Source organism: Mus pahari, chromosome 18 (genome assembly GCF_900095145.1).
Source record: "Mus pahari chromosome 18, PAHARI_EIJ_v1.1, whole genome shotgun sequence".
NCBI classification, from domain to species: Eukaryota; Metazoa; Chordata; class Mammalia; order Rodentia; family Muridae; genus Mus; species Mus pahari.
Window position 1 is genome coordinate 46,263,024 of NC_034607.1, and position 22,571 is coordinate 46,285,594.

At 38.7% G+C, this 22,571-nt stretch overlaps 1 protein-coding gene across 1 annotated transcript in view; it reads right to left on the bottom strand.

Moving 5' to 3' along the window:
- Nucleotides 1-1,528: 1,528 nt before the first annotated feature.
- Sos1 (SOS Ras/Rac guanine nucleotide exchange factor 1) overlaps nt 1,529-22,571 on the bottom strand; it is an 85,331-nt gene continuing 64,288 nt past the window's right edge. Inside the window, exons 16-22 of the mRNA XM_021218130.2 lie at nt 21,751-21,913; nt 20,392-20,509; nt 15,460-15,632; nt 15,113-15,229; nt 13,353-13,620; nt 6,502-6,620; nt 1,529-5,416 (exon numbers count right to left, since the gene is read on the bottom strand). Coding sequence (XP_021073789.1) covers nt 4,925-5,416; nt 6,502-6,620; nt 13,353-13,620; nt 15,113-15,229; nt 15,460-15,632; nt 20,392-20,509; nt 21,751-21,913 — 1,450 coding nt within the window. The 3' untranslated portion in view covers nt 1,529-4,924. The remainder of the gene's footprint in view (nt 5,417-6,501; nt 6,621-13,352; nt 13,621-15,112; nt 15,230-15,459; nt 15,633-20,391; nt 20,510-21,750; nt 21,914-22,571) is intronic.

Sequence of the window (22,571 nt, forward strand, 5' to 3'; positions counted from 1 at the left end):
CTCCTCTTTGATGACCTAGCATTTACTTTTGATTATAAAGCAAAAAGGTGAATCTCACTAATATCAGTGTTAATCTTATTTACTTACAGTTAGTAAAGCTGATGGCCTAGAATCCATTCAATAATACATGGCAGGAGCCAGCACTGCAAGCGTCCATGCGGGCCCTGAGCCTCCGGCCCAGTCGAGGCCTGACAGGCTTTGCCTGGGCTTCACTTGCCTTGCTTCCTTATTTGCTTCACTCTCTCTGGCACAGGGGATGAGACCAGGGCTTCCCTGTCAGCAAGCACTCTGATCACTGAGCAGCACCCACCCCCATTTACCTTTTTATTTTGAGACAGGTTCTAGGATGGCCTTGAACTCACTGTTGCCCAGGTGTGCCTTGAATAATATCCTGACACAGTCTCCTGAGTAGCTGGGCTCTCAGACCTGTACCACAAGGCCTGGCTTGCCTTTACTTTGAAATGAATGGACTGAATCTAATAATCATTTAATATTTTTATTTTATGATATACTTTGAATGACTATATTTACAAAGTTCTTTAGATACAACCTTAAGTTCTTTCATGTCAAACTAAAAAGGACTTGTAAAGTCAAGCTTCCCTACCCCAGCTGGTTACACCACCCAAGCACATTCTTTTGGAAATGTAACTGACCTTTGAAACTTCATCCTGTGTATACCCAAAGGTCAACCTACCTGGTACAAATATAAGCTAAATTAGAATCACTAACAACTTAAAATACTGCCCTCTAAAATAATGCATGCAAAATAACACACTTGTAGGCCATATAAGGTATTTTTCTTTATTATTTTTTCAATTTATCTTAGTAATGCCAGAAAAATAACAGCCATTATTTTCACTTTAACACAAACTGAATATTGCTGCACACAGAATACAAAGACCACCAACAAACATGGTTAGGTACAAAGGCCATTATTAGATAGACAGACCACATTTTGTTCTTTACATCAAAATAAGACTGACAGCATTTTTAAACAATTATTTCAGCAAATAACCGTGCTCCAAACAAAGGCAAATCCGCATATATACACAGACATATCTCAACTAAAATTATACATGTCACTTTGACAAACAAACCCTCCGGTGATTTCACCAGATATTTGTGCCCCCAAGTGCCCTGCCCTAATCACGTCCCCAAATGCTGACTTGAAGAAAAAAAAAATTAGAGATGTTTTTAATTAAAGGCACATTTGGCAGCTAATGAAGGTGGCATGCATCTGCACAGGTGCACTCTAAGCCACGCCACGTACAACTTGCATCTTTTGTGTATCTTGGTTCTTTGAATGTAGTCCAGTATGACCCACCTTTAGCTAACTTGCTTTGTAATTTTTCACCAACTGGCTACTTAATGCACTATGTTTATTAAAGGCAAAGGGAAATTTGCTCACAGTTGACAGAAAATGCACTTTATGGTGTCAAAAATGGAAAATAAGGCATGAAACGTATAAAAGAACTTACAAGTGTTTCTGTTGTTTAGATTTATCATGTAGAATTCATGCTTTTTTTCTTAACTAGAACTCAGAATATTTCATTGGCTTATGTATAAGGGACTATGAAATTATTTTAAAATTTAGTAGTGTTTCAAATGAAAAAAAAAAAAACCATTGAATAAAGTCATTACTTTCCTTCGCATTTTACTGCACAGTTCTCCTTCAGCCAAACTGAAAGTAACCTTGTGATGTGTATTTACTGTAAAGATTAACACGGAATGCACAGAACCTGCAACTGTCCAACAGGCACACAACAGAGATGGACAGAGCATGCAGAACCACCCAGCAGCAGCAAGCCAGGGATAAATGGTTGCCTTGGTTCTGATTAGGAAGAGAGGATAGCAAAGGTTTTCTTCTGTATGTAACTGGGACAACATCCCCATTTATTTTCTAGAACTATCAAATATCCCTAATTTAAGCCATTAAGATAGTGATGTGAGCAAAACTTAAATTATCATTATGATAAATACCACTTTTGGTTTGCATTAAGGAAGAATTTGAAATCGTAGCATAGCCTTCAACTTTAATAGTCCTTTAGTAGACTGTTCTGCTGACTGTATTTACTTGGTATTCTCTTGGCTCAACTCAGATTCACTAAAACACTGAGTTAGAGAAGAGTGGCTTACTAAACTCATAGTTTGATGCCCAACAGCTTTATTTAAGCAAAAAATTTCAATTAGGCAGATTTTCAGTATTTGTCATTTGTAGTCTTCAAACACATTTGAAGGAGTAAAAGAGTAAATATCTCGCCTTAATAAAGAAATACTACTTTTCTGTCCCTGTTTTTCAAAGTGCTTAGCTGTGAAAAGGCATTTCTATTATATTGGTAATGAGCTACCAAGGGGAACTCCCTTTGTGAGCCAAGCATAAGAAAACATTTGCTGACACTTTGATTCTGGAAGAAACGCCCCATATTTGGGAGCATAGTTAAGCAAGTTTTGCTGCACTGGCTGCCTTGTAATCTCTTAATTCAGATGCAGTTCTTAATGGTGCATTTGTCTTCTGCCACTTCTTATCCCAGAAGTACATTTATGACTAAGGATAAACCTGCCAGCCAGATAATGGTTCACACAAGGATACAGCTTTCTCACCTTCTCAGAGCATCCAATTAGAATTTTTGAAGTCAGTTACTGCTGCAGAAAATAATTTTTGCCAAAAAGTTGTATTGGAGAATAAAAATATCCTCTATCCATGATGCATATAAAATGACTGCATGGTGAAGTGGTCTCTTAGAACAGTGGGATAGAGAATGGTTCCCTGTGGGAGAAATATAGTTCACCCCAAATCTGAGCTCTCCTCCCCTTGTTGGCTCAGGCAGACTGAAAGGGGCCATCGCCTGGTTGAAGGCAGCACTTGCCACAGAGATACTGAATGGGCTTCTAATGTTGTTTTTCTTAGATTCGCATTTGAAGTAAGGACGGGATGATCAAAAAGCCATGGGAAATTTTAGGGACAGTTAGGCTGGTCTAAAAAGTCATGGGAGAGTTGGGGATGTGCATTACAGTCATACAGAGCAGCATTAGTAAGTATGCTTAGCTATTTTTGTTCAATGAATGGCCTAACGCACACTTTGCATCCAAGAAGGGATTTGAAATTAACTTTTGAGGACTCTTTTTAAAAAGGAGACCTTTTACAAAGAGAAAAATGGCTAACATAGCTGAGTGAAAATGAACCAACTCTAACAAACTAGACTGCCTCATGATGATACAATTAATGTTCTTCTGATCTTAGAAGACTATACACTGCACTACCAAGATGCATTTAACTCGCTAATAAATACAAAGTTGCCACTATGATGCAGCACAGTTAACAGAATTACTGAAATGCTGCATCATTACTGAGGACACATGCACATACTGATGACTGTTGAAGAATGGAATACTACACAGTTCACAGACATAGTGGAGAATAAAACGTTTTCAAGTTGCATGCATTTCAGTCACAGTATTTGTTAGACTCAGAAGAGCAGCACAAGGCTTCATGAATTATCACGTGGTATTAAGGATGCAGGTAGATACTCTAAGGAGAAGCTCTGAAGGAACCGAAGATCTTAAGCAGAGTAGAATGTTCAATATAAATCTTCACAAATATGTATGGTTGCTCAAGAAATTTTAAAAAGATGCAAGGTTCTGCTTAAAAGATAACTATTCTACTTTAAGCCAGTATTTCCCTTCATGCCAATCTCCAACTTGAGATTATTCTGTAAGAACTAGATACCCAGGTACCACCACATGTGCTTTTATGCTTAGTGTTTGTATGTTTTCAACCCAAAGAAATAAGAATCAACCATTTTCTCCATATAATAATTTAATATATGCCAGCCAAACAAAGTAGTTTATCTTTATTTAATTAAATAATAACAGACCTGTAAGGTATATTATATAACATTCACTATATACACATGATTTAGGCAATGCAAGGTAATTCTAGGTACGCTAACTACTCAACTATTAGTAAAACATGAAAGGTGTCAGGGAGGCCCAGAGAGTGCTCTTGTTCACATTGGGTGCCTGCATTTCTGTGTATGGTTAGAGGGACAGCCACGAGCCAGGACATATATTACCAGTAAACTTCTGGGAGACAAAGGGGCTGGGGGATGACAGTCTAGCATAGATTAACAGTCTCCTAAGTGTAAATAGTGTACTTGACAGTTACATTTTAAAATGTTCTTCTTCCAGCATGTTAATGACATTGACATTTTTTGTTTGAAGGCAACACCACCACATTTTGTGAGTCGGGGTAGGTAGGGGATGTTCTTAAACTTGGCATAATTATTCTTAAAACAATAACAATAACAAAGAGCCCCTCTTTGGTGAAGCCTCGGTACCCATTCAATTCGCTGTAATAACCTGTAAACGACTGCAGGACAGTGCTGGCCTTGATTTCAACAAGGTCAGGGACCACAGCCTTTTCTCACAGTCCTCTGAATAAGTTTTACAAAAATATTCTAAAGTAGAAGAGTAACGCGAAGGAAAACAAAGGAGGAGGAGGAGGAGGAGGAGGAGGAGAAGATCCCTGTTTAAGATTTTTTAAAAGTGCATAATATTTTGAATTACAAAAACTGTCAACATATGGGCTTGTTGGACATTAGACTGTTTTCCATCCCTTTAATGATAAAGATCACTTCACAATATGAGGACTCCTGCCTAAAGGCCAGAAAAGTCCCTTCACGTGATTTCCAGGTGCAATCAGTTGTCCACTTCCTCTGATCAGTCTCCACATTCTAAGCTGGAATACCATTTTATTCCATAATTCCATGTAGGTTAAAACTCACTGTCTTATACTACATCGTGAAGTAGAGTCGTTAGTGTTTGGAGTTCTCATTTGAACTCTTCAGTGCTGGCATGTTCAGTGCATCCATTGCCAGCAATGGATCTGGGGGCTAGGGAACTGTGTATCCCAGCTTGGAGGAGCTCAGGAAGAATGGGCATTCTCCAGCAGAGGTGGTCCGTCTCTATGCATGGATGGGTGTGTATGCTCCCTTTTGTAAGTTTTTGGAGGGAGTTTGGGGATAAGTTGAGAAGTGCTTTGTCGTGGAGGAACAGGAGGCCCAGCAATGGAGTGGAGGTCCATTTCCTGTGTCAGTGGTGGTGATGGCAGATGCCTTCTCGTGCCATGAGGAGAAGGGGTTTGAGGGGGTGGCGGTGTAAAAGGGGATGGGCTGTTTGGGAAGAAGGCATTGCCATGATCACTCTTTTTGCCCAAAGGAGGAGGTTGGAGATGTAATGGCGAGCTTGAGAAAACATCAGGTGTCCTCACAGGTTCCCGTGGTGGTAACAAGGGAGGGCTCTCAGGAGGATCTGATATAGAGGTCCGATCTGATATTGAATATCGTGGGGAATAGGCTTTTGATGTGGGTTGCCTAGGAGGAATAGCTGGGGGGCTGTCCAAGTGCTTAGACATAATCTAACAAATGAAAAAGAATAGAACATGTTAATTTCATTTGAAGAGCACCATAAATTTATTAAGTTAGCTTGGAGTTTTCAGACATGCTACTGACAGAACACTGAGTATAGAACGTGGAGCTTTACCATATGTGTTAATCAAGAATATTCTGTCCATTCTTAGGGGGAAGGAAAAAAAAAACTAATTTTGTCAAGATTAGTCAAAAGTTTGTTGTTTACTACTGACTGCCTATCACACAATACACTAAATTCTAATTTAGCATAAATTATCCTTTTTTTTGGCAGGGCTAAAGTGTTAAAGGCAGTATACATATTAGGCAAACAAACTACCATAACCCTAATTGTTAAGTTTTAAATGTACTTTATTGTTTCATGAAATCTATATGGTCTTGACTTATTCTGCTGCTTCTGTTTGTTCTCTGGGTTGCTCGAGACCAAATAGAATTATTGAGTAATTTGCAAAATAAACAATAAATGGGGGGGAGGGGAATCTAAACAGGCAGGAAGCTTAGTTACTATGAATCTTCAGGATCTCTTTAACCTAGAATTTAAGTCTCTCCCTGTCTGGCTCAGAGAATAACTTTCAGCAGATATTCAGTACAGTTTCATTATCATATACCTTCACACAAACCCTACCCTGTGCGCCAGTGTGTGCTCGCGCTCTCGCTCTCTCTCTCTCTCTCTCTCTCTCTCTCTCTCTCTCTCTCTCTCTCTCTCTCACACACACACACACACACACACACACACACACACACCATACATTTTAAAAGAACTGCAGAGGGCTGAAGACAAGGCTCACAAGCAAAATAAAAAAGAACCACACAAGGCCAAGTTACTATTTACCACCTTGTAGATAAGAGTTGGTTTTTTCCCTTAGTAATACTCATAGCTTTAAACTTAGGGGTTTTCATGCATTCCTATAACTACCTTTATAGGAAAAAACAAACATCTTGCACGATAAATTTATACTTAATCTTTGAACTATTAAACCTAAGTACTTTGAAATATAAGCAAGAAATGGCCGTGACATTAACAGCTGACGCAGCTAGAGATTACAGTTTCTAGATTCCCAGTGTTTTTCTTTACCTTGGATGGGGAGGATTCAGCTGGGGCAGACTCTGGACGCCTTCGTGGGGGTACAGGAGGGGGAACAGGCACTTCGTCAGTGCCCTTGGATAAACTTATAGATGAGACTGAAGCAGATCCTGTAGAGTGTTAATTTAAAAAAAAAAAAAGATTATGGAACTTTGATTTCATTTATTACTCTTTTTTTTTTTTTTCTTCTTCTCAGAAACAATGGTAACTCAGTCTCTGGGTGCAGCAACTAAAACCTCATCTGGTAACCCCTATTCAATTCATTTATTACTCTTGAAAAGACTTAGGTGGAAACTCTATTGACTATAAGAAATGTGCTTAACTATTAAAAGCAGTTCAATAAACCAATACCCAGTTCTATTCGATTCATTAAAATAAACTGCTATAAAACCATGCAGAGGGGCTGGAGAGATGGCTCAGTGGGTAAGAGCACGGACTGCTCTTCCAAAGTTCCCGAGTTCAAATCCCAGCAACCACATGGTGGCTCACAACTACCCATAATAAGATTTGACACCTTATTCTGGTGCGTCTGAAGACAGCTACAGTGTACGTATGTATAATAATAAATAAATCTTTAAAAAAAAAACATGCAGAAAGAAAAAGCTGCCTAAAATGGTGGGGGTTTTTTGGTTTTGTTTTTTTTTAAACTTTTTGAGCAAAATAGTGTTACCATTGTTAATCTATAATTGGAATTTTGAGTTGGGTCTATTTTTCAGATTTGTATTGGAAAGGTAATTTGAAAAAAAAAATCGTTGAAATGGTCTTTTTTTGGTTTTGTTTTTCAAACTGTGGTAGGTTCATTTTTTTCTCTAGTTTTATTGCTCTCAAGATACTGTGCCCAGATGGCCGGGTGTGGTGGCACAGGCCTTTAATCCCAGCACTCGGGAGGCAGAGGCAGGCGGATTTCTGAGTTCGAGGACAGCCTGATCTACAAAGTGAGTTCCAGGACAGCCACGGCTATCCAGAGAAACCCTGTCTTGAAAAACCAAAAAACAAAAAACCTATCTGTGCCCAGATGAGACAGTTTCTAGAAACACTCTCTGACCTTGCCATGTTCTGTCTCTTACATGATACAAGGGAGAGAGTCTGCTGCTCCCTGAGGTTTATGCACATTTTGCTTGGGTCCAGACTCCCCTTAGTATATAAACAAAATCAGAATCATTACATCTAATCCAAAAGGTTTTTTTGTTGTTGTTTTGTTTTTCAAGACAGGATTTCTCTGTATAGCCCTGGCTGTCCTGGCACTCACTCTGTAGACCAGGCTGGCCTCAAACTCAGAAATCTGCCTGCCTCTGCCTCCCAAGTGCTGGGATTAAAGGCATGCACCATCACTGCCCGGCCAAAAGCTTTAACCATGATGAAACTATTTAGAATGTCATGGGGCAGAGGTGCTCTGACAGTGAAAACAGGAACTGTTCTAAAATGTAGTGATCCTGATGTAAGACCAAAGTGATGAGAAGTATAGAAGAGTTATGTAAAACCAAAACCCATCTTAGAGACACTTAGTGATGAAGGTGTAATCCAGGCCTCAATACTCATGCTTTGAAAAACAATTTATGCTACTGTTAGTTTATAAACTATGAAAACAATAAAAAATGATGTACTTGGCAGGCTTTTTTTTTTATTCCTTTAAGCATTTTGCATCCACCATTAGTATGTTATAATGAACCTAAGAGTATTTTGTGCATTATATCCAAATGGTCAACATTTTGTGTGTGTGTGTGTGTGTGTGTGTATGTGTGTGTGTGTGTGTGTGTTACTTTTGGGATGGGTTTTCTCACTGAACCCGCAACCCACATTTTTGGTCTAGGCTGGCTGGTGAGTGGCACTCTGGGATTTAGTGCTATGATCACAAACACGTGACATGTGAGGTTTCCTGTGGCTCTGGGAGATGGACAGTCAGAGCTTCTTGCTCTTCTCATGATCTCTCAGCAAACGCTGCCCACTGAGCTTCTCCACAGACCACTATCAACATTTTGGTCTCCTACTTTTTAAGAAAATATATACAATTAATTTAGCTTGTAACTGATAGAGTAAAGCCATTGATTTGTTTAAAACATTAAAAATAGTAGAATCTATAGTGAGTTGTTAGTTTAAAGCTAAAGCAAATAACTACACCAGCACCTGATTTTTCTAAATATTTGGAACTTGTAACTAGTTATAATGATAAGGTAGTCCTTATAAATTTAATGCAGTTATTCACCTGCACTCTGTTGTCGGCAGGCTAAGTGTACTGTGTAATTTAGATGTGCACAGCTGCCTCATATGCGCATGCATGCTCTTGCTTTTTTAAATTTGAGAATGAAATATATTTAGAATTGTGCAGTTGGAAAGAGAAATGGTTTCATGTGGGAGCTACTTATTCAGTAAGTTCTTTTAAGAGGAAAAGTTCTGTAAAAAGCATGAGAAGTATGTAAATTTAAGGCAACTGTTTATGGTCAAAAGACAGCAGCAGGGGAGGCTCACTTATAAGATGGGGGAGGAGGGTCAGCAGGGAGGTGGCCTCAATCTGGTCTCAAGCCAAAGCAGGAATTAGTTTTAAATCAGGTAAACTGACTTGGGCCATGGGGCAGTGGAACCTGGGTAATACAGCATTGCCACCTCTGGAAAGGAAACAGTTGTTTTCTCCCACTGATATTCTCAACTGACCCATAAAAATGTATATATAATGACATACTAGTTTTAAAGAATGTCATAATTACGTTTAGAAAAAGCTCATTAATACTTTTGATGGAAAAAGGGAGTTAATATTGGGATTTTTGAAGTTTGTCTTACTACTTGATAATATAAATGAAAACATTTATTAGAAAACAATATCTTGCTATATTATTGGAAGGCTTTTTACATTTATCTGTATGTGTACTGAGTGTATCCATGTGTGATTCAGTCAGAGGACAGGGGGAGCTGGTGAGATGGCTCAGTGGTTAAGAGCACTGACTGCTTTTCCAAAGGTCCCGAGTTCAAATTCTAGCAACCACATGGTGACTCATAACCACCCCTAATGAGATCTGATGCCCTCCTCTGGTGTATCTGAAGACAGCTAGTGTACTTATGTATAATAATAAATAAATCTTAAAAAAAAAAAAAAAAAAAAAAGTCAGAGGCCAGGACATAACTGGCAAGGTCAGTTTTCTCCTTCTACCATGAGGATTCCGGGGTTTGAATTCAGGCTGTCAGGCCTGGTGCAAGCACTCTAGACTGCTGAGCCGCCTCACTTGCCTTGGAAGGCAATGTACACTGTAAAACCCAGTGCAGTGAAAAACTTAGCTTGACTCAAATCATTTTGCAAAAGACTAAAGGGAAAGTCATACAGATATTATCAGACACCTTTGAAAATGTTTTCAGAACATATATTGTCATAAAACATTTATAACTTTGAATATTTAAAACAGGCTACTGTACTCATAAACACTTCAAAGATTTCAGTATATTTGGTTCTTAAAATTTTTGAGGAAATTCCTAGAAAAATTTAAAAAACATTCTTTTAAGAAAAATTAAGCCTTTAAGTCTTAGTTATTTTTCTTTAAAGAAAATATTTTTTAAAAAAGCCTAGAAACATCAAAACAGTGGTTCTCAACCTTCCTAATGCTGAGACCTTTTAATATTGTTCTTCACATTGTGGTGACCCCAACCATTCATTGCTACTTCATGGGTGTAATTTTCCTACTGTTATGAATTGTAATATAATTATTTTTGGAGATGTTTGCCAATGAGGCTGCGACACACAGGCTGACAGCCACTGCACTATGAAGGAAAACTGAGAGAGACACTAGAGCACCTAGGCTGTTCTAAATCGTCATTAAATCATCAGTTATACTTCTTCACTACCAACACATGGAACACAACTGCCCAAGTGGCTAAATACTTCCTACAATAGGGCACTGAGCCAATTATTTAAAAATAAGATTTCCGACTTTTACCTGCTTTTATACAATATACAATAACTAACTCAGTTAATTTGGGACATCTTTTCAGTTATTTGGTCAAGAGGAGAGTAAACGTACATTCCATCCATTCAGCCTTATGGCGACTCTTGTGTTAACTTGATTGCCTCCATAAGCCAGCATCATATCACAGTATTTCCTTTTATATGTGTAAGTAGCAATTTAGCATCACTAGTAAGATTAAAACTCACTTTTAAATTCTGAATGACATGAAGCTGGTGCTCTGATTTCTTTAAGTCCTTCTGAGAAGCTACAGTGGAGATCAAGAGAGATATAGTATGTGGCTTAAGCACTGACCTACTTACATATTTCTCACTATTATTTTTTAAAATATTTATTTTAATTGTGTGTACAAGTCATGTGCATGCTGGAGTCTACAGAGGCCAAAAAAGGGCACCTAGTCTCTTGGGACTAGAGTTTCAGGGATTGTGAGCTGCCTTCTGGGTGGGTTCTGGGAACCAAATTCAGGTCTGCTTGCAAAAACAGTAAATGATGTTAACCCACGAGCCAGCTTTCCAGCCCCTCAATTTTCTTAAAAAGAAAACAGTATTCTTCCATAAAACTAAGCCTCAAGAACATTACAACCAATATATTAGTTCTAGTCAACTTTAGCCTTCTGAAACATAAACAATATGGAATCTGCTCAGATGGCTGCAGGCTGCAGTTACAGCAGCCCCTTTGACTGGGAACCAGGGCTTCAGAAGGTATGCAGACTAGAGACAGCCCAGTGGGGAGCTACGGAAAGCTCTAGTAGCCGCCCAACTATAGATCCGATTGTTCTGGTAGGCACCTTTAAAATAAAGAGATACAGATGAAATTTAAGTAGTGGTTAGTCAAATATGAGGATAGTTTTATATTAACCTGAGTTACTTTATTTCAAAATGAGTTCTTTGCAGTTTTATTAAGAGAAAAGGGAGTATTAATAGTTTCTTTATGATAAGAAGTTAAGAAAACTGAAAGTTTAGGATTTCATTATTCCTGGAACAGTTTTCCCTCTTTGTCTAGAAACTTTAGTTAATTTAATGCCTTCCATGGGCCCATGCCAGAGCAGAAAGGGCATCTAGAGCAATGCTCTCTCCTTTGGCTGGTCATTTAGATTCAACATAAGGAGAGAAAATGGGTTTCTTTATTTTCCCACCTTTTCTAGTTTTAGTAACCTAAACTAATAAGAAAAGAATTCACATGTGCCTTCAATAATTCATTATTTGGGAATCCGTGTAATATGGAGTTACACGTTATCTGTTCCAGGGCGAGAAACCTTGCAGCTGAGTGAACCCAACAATAACGAACTTTAGTCATACAGGCGGGAAACTGTGTTTTGTGTTTTAGTACTCAAGAGGATTGCCAAGTTAGAGAAAAATACATATTTTTACTTAGTGAATATCTTAACTTATCAAAAATATATGCAATTGTTCATATATACTAAGTATATAATGTGAATTCCATGTTCCTTAGTCACAAATAAAGCCAAGTAAATGCTCAACACAAATTTTTTGTAGTGCAAAGACCATACATACTTTGCATTGAGTATAAATGCATGTCACAGAAATAACTACACAGGATTCTGGGACAAATCTCAAAATACATCTGCAAAAGCTTATACATTTTTAGTTGGTTTCTTTAGGTTGAAGCAGCCTAAAGTTCCACAAGGCACACAGAAAGTGTTTTACCAAGAACCAGGAAAGTCATGAGCAGCCTTAGATGATAAAGCAGGACTCCTAATGCGAAGGTTGGAGCCGCTCAGCTTTTGCCTCAACAATGAGGCTATGAGCCCCTGATGCTGGCACTATGACAGGCTGTTGGGTGGAGTTTGATCAGCCAGGAATGTCAATGGGAAGAATATGTGGAAACATTCACAGAGGATTAAAGTTGATTAAAAGTTTGATCTAACACTAAACGAATGTAAAAAGGCAATGTGTTGTTAGGAGAGCTGCAGAGCTCCTCATGAATTCCCTAAGACTGAATGGAACTTTGTAGAAAGTCAGGTTGATAACCCTGTGACTGCTAAGCATCCTTGGGGTTGTTTGACTTGAGATGTGGCATAAATAGGAAGTGCACACTGGATTTTAAATACACACATTTGTATTTGTGTCTTGAAATAAGTTTTTATATGATTTCACACTGAAGTCATTTTTTAAATACTAGGTTTAATAAAGGATTCTTTAAGTTATATTTGCTTTTTAAAATGTGGCTATTAGACATTTACAGTCAAACATATTGCTCTCATATTTCTGTTGACAAAGCAGTAACTAATTTGTATGGTCATGTGCTCTTAGTTTCACCAAGAACTACACATTATCAGGATACTACAGTGAGTCCGAGGAAGGGTCATCTAAGAGTTGGAATTTTATGTACGGTAAAATCAGAAGCCACTGCAGAATTTGGTGGGGAGGGGATGGTATACCTTATATTCAAATAAAATAAATGTGTAGGCTGAATAACTGGTTCAACTGTTGCTCCTCTAGAGGATCCAGCACCCACATGGCAGCTCACAGTCAACTCCCACCCCAGGTTATCTACTGCCCTCTTCTGGTCTCTGCAGGCACCAGGCACACACATGGTGTACAGACATTTACATAGGCAAAACACACATGCACAAAAAATAAATAAAATTAAAAAACAGGATTGATATCCTTTGAAGATTTTTAAGGATGGCCTTTGTTTCTTCTAGACATGAGCTGTGCACTTGGATAGATTCAAAGAGTGTTCAGCAACTTTTTTAAAAAAAATTCCCAAGTTCTAGGGTTTTAGATTTAAAGAATTCTCGTATCTTTTGAAACTTAGGTTTGTATATACATTCATACGTGGATGAATATACACACAATTACAGAGGTTATTTTCACCTCTGGCATGGGCAATACTTAACTTCTCAGAAGCACTTAAAGTTTTAGAACTTACTTGAATGAAAAGGGCTTGCTGAATGGTCAGAATCGAACACGCTGCAAACATCTGTGTTACTGGAAGTGCCAGATGCAGGAGGAGGTGTCAGTGGTGTTCTCGGGGAATTTGGTGCAGACGCTGGACTTTCTGTCTCACTCTCAGGGATCCTACTGTAGCTAATTTTTCTTGGCTCCTGCTGCAGAGGCGTGGGATGTCTCATGGTTCCTGGTCTTGGATTTGATGGACGAACACCAGGAGATTTTAGGGGATAGCTGTATTTTTTTGGCTATAGACATCAAAAACAAAAACAAACCATAATACTTAAAATATCATAGTGAAAAGGAAGGTTTTTTTTGCTTTTTTTCTGTAAATGACCAATATGAAAATTTCATGATGGTTCAGACTGGAGCCCCAGGTGCAGCACGGTCACTCCTCTGTGAGGATTTCTTATAGAACGTGCTAGAAACGAATGTACATGATTGAGCTTTAATATAGAAAAGAATGCTTGTTAAGCATCTTGGGGGATGGAAATTTTTCTGAAATATATCCTGTAATTCAAGTTTTTAAAACACTATTTGAGGCAATTAAACTTTGTTGGAAAAGCCAGGATAGTCGTCATGAACTGTGGGAATTAGGGCATTCAGACCATATGGACTAGTTACTGATAGACTGAGTTGCTTGCATTTTGATTTGTGTGTATATGTTAATTTTAGGACCCTCTCCCTGCAGAATGACCACTTCATAGTGATATCAGAGTGCCTCACTGGAGTCAACATACATATCTCTAATGAATTATTTTAGGTTCATGTTTAAAAGCTGATTTAGAGTTTGAAAAAAAAAAAATCTGGTTGTGAGTCACAGACAGCAGTTTATTGTGACCTCATAGAAACCATTTATATTCATTCTGACTCTTTAAAGAGTGAGGGAACATATTTAGATCCGTGAGGAGTGAAACTGAGCATAAACTTGGCTAGGCACTAACAAATTACTACAAAATAAAAGAAATATTAAAAATATTTTTATGCAAACTTTGCATTGCTCATGGCTAACATTTCTAATAAATTATTACTTAAGAAATCCCACGAATGCTGGGAGTGATGGCGGTACACACCTTTAATCCCAGTCCTAGGAAAGCAGAGGCAGGAGGATCTCTATGAGTTCGAGGCCAGCCTGGTCTGCAGAACAAGTTCCAGGACAGCCAGGGCTATGAAGAGGAAATGTCTTGAAAAACAAATACAAACAAACAAATCAAGCAAATATACTGATTGTAAATGAATTAGTATAAACTTCTTAAAGTCCATGTCCTTGAAATAAATTTTAACTTTTTCTTTTTTTTTTTTTTTTTTTTTTTTTTTTTTTTCAAGACAGGGTTTCTCTGTGTAGCCCTGGCTGTCCTGGAACTCACTTTGTAGACCAAGCTGTCCTTGAACTCAGAAATCCGCCTGCCTCTGCCTCCCATGTACTAGGATTAAAGGCGTGTGCCACCACGCCTGGCTAAATTTTAACTTTTGTTACAACTAAAAATAACAAACAATATAAATTGGTCACTTTTATAATTACATCATATCAGAATTTATTAAAATCAATATTAGTGTTCATTGATTTGAAACCAGGTGGGGGTACCCCTCATTATATTTACTTATTAATCACTTGTAATCATCACATTTACATCCCGCTCTTAAGTCGTGTCACACACTGAGTCTATGGGACACATGGTGGTTTGAGTACCTACAGCAATGGAAAGTGTCCGTATGAACCTGTAAACACAGGATACTTACGAATCTCGGGAGAGGCTTAGGGTTCCGCGGCTCTATTTCTAGGGATTTGTTGAATAGATAGTCTGTAAATTCTTTCTCCATGCTATTTCCCATTGGATTCAAGTTTTCAAAGAACCTCTGATATAAAAGCAAAAAAAAATTTATTAGTATTAAATATTTTGCAAAAAAAAATTTATTAGTATTAAATATTTTAAATTCATGAAAATAGTTTAGGATACACTCAATATAAGAAAATTTGAGTTACTGACTTTAAATTTTCTTTTTTTCTTCTCTACAAAATGAACGGCCTTTATGAGGCACTGTATAAAGCTGACGAGGAGCATGTAGCCTCACATACGTCCCCTCACCTTGATGTCTGACTCCACCCGTAAGCAGTAAGGCTGGTTTTGGTACTGCTGGATCTCCCCTGTTATCTCAGCCACTCTCCTCCTCTTGCTGAAGTTGATGAGCTCTTTTCCATGTCTTCTTAGGACCTCAGGGTTGCCTTCTTCTGTCTTCAAGATATTTGTGAGATAAATTCCTAGAAAAGACCAGGAAATTACGTCATTGCTAAAGAAGGAAAAGGAAAAGTTTTTTTTTTCCCTTTCTCATTAACTGTAGGCATAGTCATAATAAGCGAAGAACCAATGCCCAGATATATCTCTATTAAATCCTTCTTCTATATAAAATATTTAAGTTTTATAAACATTCAAGGAAAAGGAGATCACATTTCAGAAATCGATTCTTTTTAGAGAATAAAGGCTTCCTTCCAGGCTCTTCACTGTTACATGACTTGGGTTGAAGAAACTTAAGTATGCTGCATTGGTGAAGCAGAACAGCGAGGGGGGGACGGGACAGGACTCAAACTCAGAAGATGACATTTCTAGCCTTTCTAATCCTTAGTCTCACAGTTTGGAGATGATTATATTTGAACAGACTTATTTGTGAAAATATAGGAAAGGCTTCAAGTCTATCAAGCAGAGGGTGACATAATTTTTGCATATTTTAGATTTAGTATACCTGGTGATGTAGGCTAGTCTCCAGCTTGTCATGTAGCTGCAGACCATCCTTCTGGCTTCAGCACTGGGATTACAGGGGTACACCCATGCCTGGTTCAGGCTAAGCAGGAGCCCTTCTAACTGAGCTACCTCAGGCCACTTCTGCTCTTTATCCAGCCCTCTGGATCCAGGAGCATTTTAGTTCCTTCCTGGCACAAAGGTTCTAGAGCCAGCTATGCTGTTCTCTACCTGTGCTATCTTAGATAAATTGCTTAGTCTCTCTGTGCCTTGGTTATTCATCTGTGGGAAATAAATTTGTATACAGATTGAGATAGGGCCTGACAAAAAAGAAAAGTGTCCATTAGTAATGGTTGCAACTGCTGATGTTGGTATCTGAATATTACTTCTCTTTCTTGTTTTTCCTCCCAAATTACACATTGCTTTTTTTTTCCCGTGAAGGGGTGGGAAACAGGCATGTGTATACCTGAGATTGTTTACTGAATACAAATGTACTGCCTTTCTGCTACATTTAGGTACAGCAAATGAAGATACATTTTGTGTGTGTGTGTGACTGTTTTGAGACTGCACTATGAGGAGATGCTACACTAGTAGTAATGTTTAAGATGTTATGACAACATAATGAAGTGCCTTTCCTATTTTGAGTTGTTAAGATTACAAAAAGGATCATTAGATTACTCTCAAAAGGTGAATGAAGAGTTCAATTGGTAGAATAAGAGAGAGAGGGCACCAGTGTGATACTCCCAAGCCACGAGGCATGGAAGCATTCTCAGAGCAGGCAGGCTGTTTGCGATGGTTAGACCCTAGGGCTTTATTTATTATGTGGAGTGAAATAAGACTGGCAAGATGTTGGATAGAGACAAGATCAGTAGTTGTAAATGTTTAGCAGCAGAGTACTTCTAAATAATGGTGTGTGTGTGTGTGTGTGTGTGTGTGTGTGTGTGTGTGTGTGTGTGTAATAAGGTAACACTGACACCAATACTTGTTTGGTTTAGGCACATGATTTATTCGTCTGTTTCTCAGACCAAGGCCACTCTTCTAGGTGCATTCATAAAATAATTACTGTGTGTTGTAGTAAGCATAGGCTCTTGTGCTTTCTAACAAACATGTCCTTAAGAGTGTACAAATTCAATGGCAGCCAAAATCAACTTTACAAATTAGTCAAAAATTGACGTGTTTGTGGATGGTAGCATCTGGTACTCAGCTTGTGAAATATTTTTTGGTAAGTTTAATTTTCATGCTAGGCATAGTGGTACAGGAATATCAGGCCATCTTACAGTACACAATGAGTCTCTTTCTTAAGAGAAAAAAGAAAAAGCTTTTAGAATTGCTAGCTACACTTACTGCCAAAGAATAGCAGTGTGCAGGCTATCATACTCTGCCTGGAGAGAATAGAGGACATACAAATGTAAGAGGGTAGGCCTTAAGAAATTAGTAACTGGACTGGAGAGACGGCTCAGTGTTTACATGTGGCCTTGCTTTCTCTGTTACAGGACTCAAGTCAGATTCCCAGTATTCATATCAGATGACTCCCAAGTACCTTTCAGTACAGTTTCAGGGAATCTGCACACATGCACACGCGCGCACACACAGACACACAGGACATAGTAGGAAGGCTTTAAGCTCTGTACTTAGGATGACTGAATGACTGACTGGTACAGTGAACAGGATGTTCACACGTTATAAACAAAACACTTGGATTAAGTTGTAAAAATATAAGAAGCACTTTGGGAAATGTCAAGATAAAATTTGGAGAAGTGTTGTATGCCTGATTAATGACTAACTAGTCAAAAGAATAAAATCATGGTAGTGCTGTCCAAGCTTTGTTGATCAAACACTGCATTCATATAAATATTTAAGCACATGTGATTTGCAAAGAATATTTGTATATGGACACATTTAATAGGGACCTCAATACTATATACTAGCAAGCTTAATTATTTTTATATTATTTATGTGCATTTTCCCTGCATATATGCCTATGTACCACATGCATGCCTAGTACCTATGGTGTCCAGAAGAGGGAGTTACAGTCAGTTGAAATCACCATGTGATACTAGGAATAAAAGTCAGTGCTCTTAAATGCTCTGCCATCTCTCTAGGCCTACCAAACTTTGATTAGAGAAAGAGATAGAGGAGGTGGGGAGGGAAGGATGAAGGGAGGGAAAAAGGTAGAAAGGTAGGTAGGCATGTGTTTGGGGATATGTATATATACATGTAGATCTAATTGTCACTGTGTCTATCAAATACTAGTCTAAGTGGCCAAATTCTCTTCTGTTCTAAAATAATATGGCTTCTTTCATTAGTTAAAAAAACCATTTGTGATGCTTTCATGTATCCTAGGTGCTAAGAACAGACAAGACATTGTCCCAGAGTTTTGCTCTTTTGAAAGACCAAGAGCCTAAGCTACTGTGCTATAAGCAGTATGTGCACCAGAGTATGAGCCAACTGCTAGAAGACCAAGAACCCCGAGTTGATTTTACTGCTAGGAAGGTTGGGAAAAGCAGTGACAGAAGTTAAGCTCATCCTTCTTTGTTATTTATGTCATACTGTTCTGTTTTCCCTATTCCCACACAACTTCAGAGTATATAAATGGATCTATTGACATTCAGGAAATACTACATTGAATCATGGGGTAATGATGAAAGAGTCACATTAACTTTATGGCTATCATATGGCTACTGTACATGATCATTTAAGGTTATTAAAATATAAAATGTACTTCAGATATGGCAAAAAAAGCAACATATATGGCATGCAATCACATAAAATGTGCACATCAAAAAGACCAAAAGCAGGCCAGGCATGGTGGCGCACACCTTTAATCCCAGCACTCAGGAGGCAGAGGAGGAAGGTCTCTCTAAGTTTGAGGCCAGCTTGGTAAAATAGTGAGCTCCAGGGCAGCCAGTGCTATATAGAGAGAAAAACAAAGAAAAACCAAAAACCCACAAGCAAATGTGAAAGTATTTAGTTATAAAGTGCAACAATAAAATATGAGAAAATTGATACACTGAGAAAAATATCAGGGTTACCATTGTTCTATGTACTGCAACTTAGACCATACAGAAAACAGCATAGATGAAGATAAAACTAGAAGAAAATGTACCAGTTACTAAGAAAGCCAAACATCACAGGGATCAGCTTCTACAAACCTTCAGAAGAATGCTCACCAAAGCATGCACACAGGAGAGAGGAGAGGCTGCCTCAAGAGCTGGGTATATATAGCCCAGGCAGAGCGTTCGCCTGGCATGCATGAAAAAGCTCTGGGTTCCATCCCTAGCACTGAAGGGGGGAAGAGGTGTGTGTGGTGGGGCAATGTAAAGAATACTGAATGTGTAAAATATAAGGAATAAATCACCGCAAGAGATATAGGGACCTACAAGAAGGCAACAGACAGGCACCATCTTCAGTTTCTATGCAAGAAAAACAACAGGTTCAGACAGGACAGTCAGTCTTGAAAGGGGGAAAGGCATTCATCCTCCAGTGCATAGAATGATGGTAACAATGAAAGTCTACTGTGTGGAAGGAAGAAAGCCTGTCTCAGAGGCACATCGAAGTTCAGACACGTTGGTTAGAGGATTTAATACAAGTATGGATGCCATCACCATGCTGTTGCTGCTTTCCTTTATCCAACTAAACTACAGGTCAGTCAAGGTGGGGCACATCTGTTCATCCCAAACACCAGGAGTGCTGAGGCAGGAAGACTACAGCAGTAACAAAAATAATAAGACAACAAAGGCATGAGTGATATGATACGTGATGGCTGTCAGAGAGTAGACTAGAAAGTGAAGTGTGTACAAGCTGGGTCCTCGCTGAACAAGGTCAGAGGGCTTCGAACACTTGGAGTGTTTATGGATATCCTGGGTGTGGGCTCCAGGTCTAAAGAGAAGATGTATTACATAGCACATATCCCTTACATCTACAGCCTGACTCTTTGATGCACCTACTTTGTTTGTGCTCAGATAGGACCCTGAAATGCATCCCACGCTGGCCTCACCCGAGTTATCTAGCTTACCGCGCTTGGAGTTAATTGACATTTTGTCTGTGACTCCTGAAACAAGGTCAAACAGACATCAGACAGACACTTGTATCACCTCAACAAGTTTCAAGGTTTTGAACATTGTGGATTTTTACATTTAGGATGCTCAATCTGTATTAGATCTGATTTTTTTTAAAGTCCAACAAGAACAATCTGAAAGGATTACAGTGCTACTTTCTACACTCACTGAATAAAATGTTTTGTTTTATCCAGAAGCACAATAAAAATTAGGAATAAATACTTACCAAAGAAAGGCACACATGGTGGATTAATAGACCTGAGTTTTGCCAAATATTTCTTATAGTGATCTTCACTCAATTCATGAGCTTCTTCTAAAATTTTCCTTTGTCTACTTGGTACTTGCTGTAATAATAAAAATAAAAATTAGGAGGCCTCAGTTCTACAAGAACTGCAAATCTTGCCAAAAAACAAAACAAACCAAACCACTCCAAAACCCTCTCTAAAAAGAACCCCAAAACAAAACAAATAAACAAAATTCCAAAAGAACAACTAACTATCAGCTTTGATTCCAAGAATGTTAATACTGTTTTTACTTTTTAATTTATAATATGTATTTTTGAGACAAGGTTCAGGTTGGAGTTCATTCTGTAGACAGGCTGGCCTCAAACATGGAGATCTACCTGCCTGTGTCTCCCAAGTGTTGGGATTAAAGGGTTGAGTGTTCACACCTGGTTTAATACTTTTTTAAAAAACCTTTCTCATACACTTGAGAGCAAGCTTAAAGCGTGCGTGATAGAATCTGTCTGTCATCCCTCATACAATGTAACTTCTGTGAGTGTGTAACTGAGCGTCACAAATGCTGAGTGGAGGTGAGCAGGCCGGCTCAGCGCAAGCCCTGAGATCCCGTCAGGATGGTAGGAGGGAACCCACTCCACAACTTTCCTTGGGCCTCCCATGTGCCTATGGAGGCACCTGAGTACGCACACACACAAATTAAGAAAATAAAATGCTGACTGTTTTTTCTTCTAACAAATTGGAACCTATGAGTAAATTTTAATGAGAACACTCACTTAATTTTAAAAGAGAAAACAATTCATTATGAAGTTTAGGTAAGTCTAATATTTAACCTATTACTGAAAAACTGTTAAGTGATTTCCCATTTATATTAGCAGGCATTATACACAATGGCAGGCTTCGTTACCAAGTTTTCACACACATCTGCAATGCACTTTGATCATGCACCCCACAGCGATTTCTGGCCAGTCCTCCTGCTGGAGCCCTTCTGCTTCCCAACCAGTCCTCCCTTGTCCTGCTTGGTCTTTCCTCTCATCCCTCTCCCCTCCTCTCTTGGTGATCCAGTGATTAAATGACAACTGCTTCTAGAAGCATGGGTGAGGGGTTATTTATGAACACAGGACCTTACCTGTAGTTATACTACTGAATAAAATGTCTCTCCCTCTCTCAGCAACCACTATCCACAAAGACATGCTCTGGAAGAGGTGGGCCCTTACAATCTCCACCCAGCTTCCTTGACATCATGCTGACGGCCAGTTTTGTTATGCTGATAATCACAGCTGCTGGGATTGTAATGGCCATGTCATGCAAACTCCTAAGTTCATTTTACAACACACATACAAACTTACCTCAAATGTGTGGTCTAGTCTGTAAACAGGCGATGAGTTCATAGCACTGACAACTTCCAGGACACCATTGAAGTTGTTCAGCTCTTGAAAGACTTGTAGAATCTCAATTATCCGACTCACTACAGCTACTCTTTCTTCTAAGTTTTCTGTTTCTACAATACATCTGGAAATTGAAACAAACCAGAAATTAAAATTTTTATTTTCCCAAAACTCTGATTCAAAAAGTGTTCAGTATGACTATAAAGAAGACATGCGCACTGATGGGTTGGACAGGGAACTGCAGAGAAAGGCTCTGGTCGAGCGCATTGCTCTCTTCTGACACCTACACTGTAATACCAGACAACCATTTTCCTAATCTAGCTAGTGAATTCTCTAATGTCAGCTTTCAAATCTTACTGGATGTGTGAATCTCTGTTATTAGGTATGTGCTAGACCTGTTTATTCTAGAACCTTTGCTTCCTTTGTGTGTGCATATACACAATCCTATTATAGTGATTTCTTTGTTTGCCTGAGTAAAGTCTTGCTATGTAGCTCAAGAAGGCCTAAACCTTGTAATATTCCTGCCTCAGCCTTCTGAGTGAGTGTACATTACCATATCCAGCTTCATTTTGTTTTTTGATATATAGAAATAATTAGTTATGTTTATAGAAATAGCTTTTAAGATAACCACTAGTAAGCCGGGCAGTGCTGGCTTTAATCCCAGCACTTGGGAGGCAGAGGCAGGCGGATTTCTGAATCTGAGGCCAGCCTGGTCTACAAAGTGAGTTCCAGAACAGCCAGGGTTACACAGAGAAACCCTGTCTCGGAAAAAAAAAAAAAAA